At 49.7% G+C, this 2,394-nt stretch overlaps 1 protein-coding gene across 1 annotated transcript; it reads left to right on the forward strand.

The window, feature by feature from the left end:
* The first annotated feature begins 1,069 nt into the window (after positions 1-1,069).
* Positions 1,070-1,729, forward strand: CCDC70 (coiled-coil domain containing 70). The gene is given in 4 exon segments (XM_075771129.1): positions 1,070-1,220; positions 1,223-1,633; positions 1,636-1,689; positions 1,692-1,729. Coding segments are annotated over 4 exon segments (654 nt in total).
* Positions 1,730-2,394: the final 665 nt, after the last annotated feature.

A 2,394-nucleotide genomic window follows, 5' to 3' on the forward strand; every position in this document is an offset into this window, starting at 1 on the left:
GTTGCTGTGAAGAGCCATCCACCCTCTGGCTTGTTCAGGGATTGCAGAGGTGGGAGGGGCAGGAGTTGGCCAGATGTCACTGGAAGACCCCTTGGCCATACCCAAAACACCAGGGAAGAAGATAGGGCCCTGCCAGCACCTGGCTCAGCTTTTGGAGGAAGGAGGAAGCCTGGGACGAGGATGCTCTATGCCTCCAGCACAGCAAAGGTGTGATGGCGGCGTCACACGCTGGTGAGCGCAGGGGCTCGAGGGGCAGCGTGTTTGCCAGGGTGCATGGGAGGTCTTGCAGCTTGGGCTGTCTGTCCATCCTGTCACCGTGCCCTGGAGCTGTCATGCAGGCATGGGGTGCTCCCTGCCTTCTCGTTCCTCATGCAGAGTAGATGTGTATTGCCATTAGCTGCATTGCATCTGCAAACGCCCCTGGGGCCCTTCCCCACTACAGCGAGGGATGGGCAGGCTCAAAATGTATTAATAATCAAGAGGGGTTTTATTTATAAGGTAACCTGCTCCCTGCTGTGGAGCTGGAGGAACTGTGCAATAAGTCATAATAAATCTAATGAAACAGTATAAATAAGTAATGAGCTTTAAACCTAGCTGTAGAATTACTAAGTAAATTAGTGAATGGAAAATTAGATTTTTGTTTTCTCTTCATTGTTCAAGTTTCACGTGATTCTGGAAGCTGTAAATTTTTGAGGGGAACCTGTGAAGGGGCAGGAGACGTAGCCAAGGGTCAGAGAGATGAGAGTACCTCGAGCACCGGAGGGAAAAGGGCAGAGCTGTCTGTCCTTCAGATCGGGACCCACTGATCGGGGCCGAGGGGAGCAGGCAGTGCCAAAGGCTGGTCCTGGCACAGCCCCTCACCCCTCTCCAAACCAGCAGCACCTGGAGTTACGGTGGGCAATGACTTGGAGAAATCCTGGCCTTTGCCCTGCACGGCACAGGTTGAATTTCAGGTGCCACTGCAGTTCGTGCTGGCTGAGTCCTGGGCAGGGATTTCTTTTTCGCTTGTGGTAAACGTCTTCACAACGTATGACATGATTTCAAGCCAGCTATGACAAAGGTTTGGGTGATGTCATCACTGACACCCATCGCTCCACTCTCTGTTGGGCCACAAGGTGAGAGGCAGGGGCCGGGCTGGGTCTCTGCCCCCTCCATCAGCGACAAGCACGCAAACCAGAGCTGCTGTTGCCAGCTGATGTCCTGCTCGCCCTACTGCACCTCTACCACCAGAAGCTCATCAAAAAGCTGCAGGCTGAGAAAGCCTTTCAGAAGGAGATTCAGAGTTTTCAGGAGACAATGAAGAGCTTTTGGGAGAAGATCAAAGGCTTTCATGAAAACTTCAGAGATTTCAAGATGGCCATCCAACTCTTCTGGGAGGAGGAAAAGCCAGTCTAGGAGGAGGAAAAGGCTATTCAGGAGGAAGCAGAAGCCTTCTGGAGCGTGTATCGTGACTTCTGGAAGGACTATAATGTTTTCTGGAGGAAGGATAAGGATTTCTGGAAAGAAGATCAGCTCCTCTGGGAGAAAGACAGAGTCCTATGAGCAGAAGAAGCTCTGTGGGCAGATGAAACATTTCTCCTAGAAGAAGAGAGAGCTCTCTGAGAAGATGAGGAAGCCTTCCAGGAAGACAAAAAACCCCCAAGGAGTATGAAATGTTGACCTGGGAGGAGGCCTTTGGTCCTGAGACACTGTCTCCAGGGATGCCACTGTCCACAGGAGAAAAGCATAAATTGTTCTGCTAGGCTCAGAAGCATGTGGAAAGTCATGTATACTGATGTGGACACTTTATTTCAGCAGTGCTGTGCTTCAACCAGTTCTCTGAAATAGCATCTCTAGTTCTAGGAGTAAATCAGAATATGTTTTTTTTAATGCGATTTGCTTTAAAGCCATTGTGCTTATGTTTTCAGGACATTGTTTATTCTTTTGAGGTCCTGTGGCCTGAGTAATGGGGTAAACCTCTGGTTTCCCGGCCTGTCACCTGGTGGAGGAGTGTGAGCAGGTAAAGCCACAAGATGCTGAGGGCTCAATGGCTGAGATCATCTTCTGCAGCTCACGATATCTCACCTGACTCAGTGCAGTTTATATCAACTGAGTCAGTGCCAAAATTAGGCACTGATAAATAATAACCTTCAGTTCCCCTATGTTTAAGAATCACAGTTGACAATCCTGAGTGTTAGTGAGACAACTCTTCCTGTTGTCCAGCAAGTCCTTCAGCAAGGCGAGGGGGGGACACTAAAAAAATTTAGCAGTGTGAGTATGTATGTGTTTGTGTAGGAGCAGGAGAGGCAGCACACAAAGACTGGGATTATTACTCACCTGCTGAGCTCCTATTGCCAGCACAGGTACAGGAACCTCTAAAGCCTGTAAAGCCTGTAAAGGCTGGGCTAGACGCAA

The sequence above is a fragment of the Balearica regulorum genome, chromosome 1 (genome assembly GCF_011004875.1).
Source record: "Balearica regulorum gibbericeps isolate bBalReg1 chromosome 1, bBalReg1.pri, whole genome shotgun sequence".
NCBI classification, from domain to species: Eukaryota; Metazoa; Chordata; class Aves; order Gruiformes; family Gruidae; genus Balearica; species Balearica regulorum.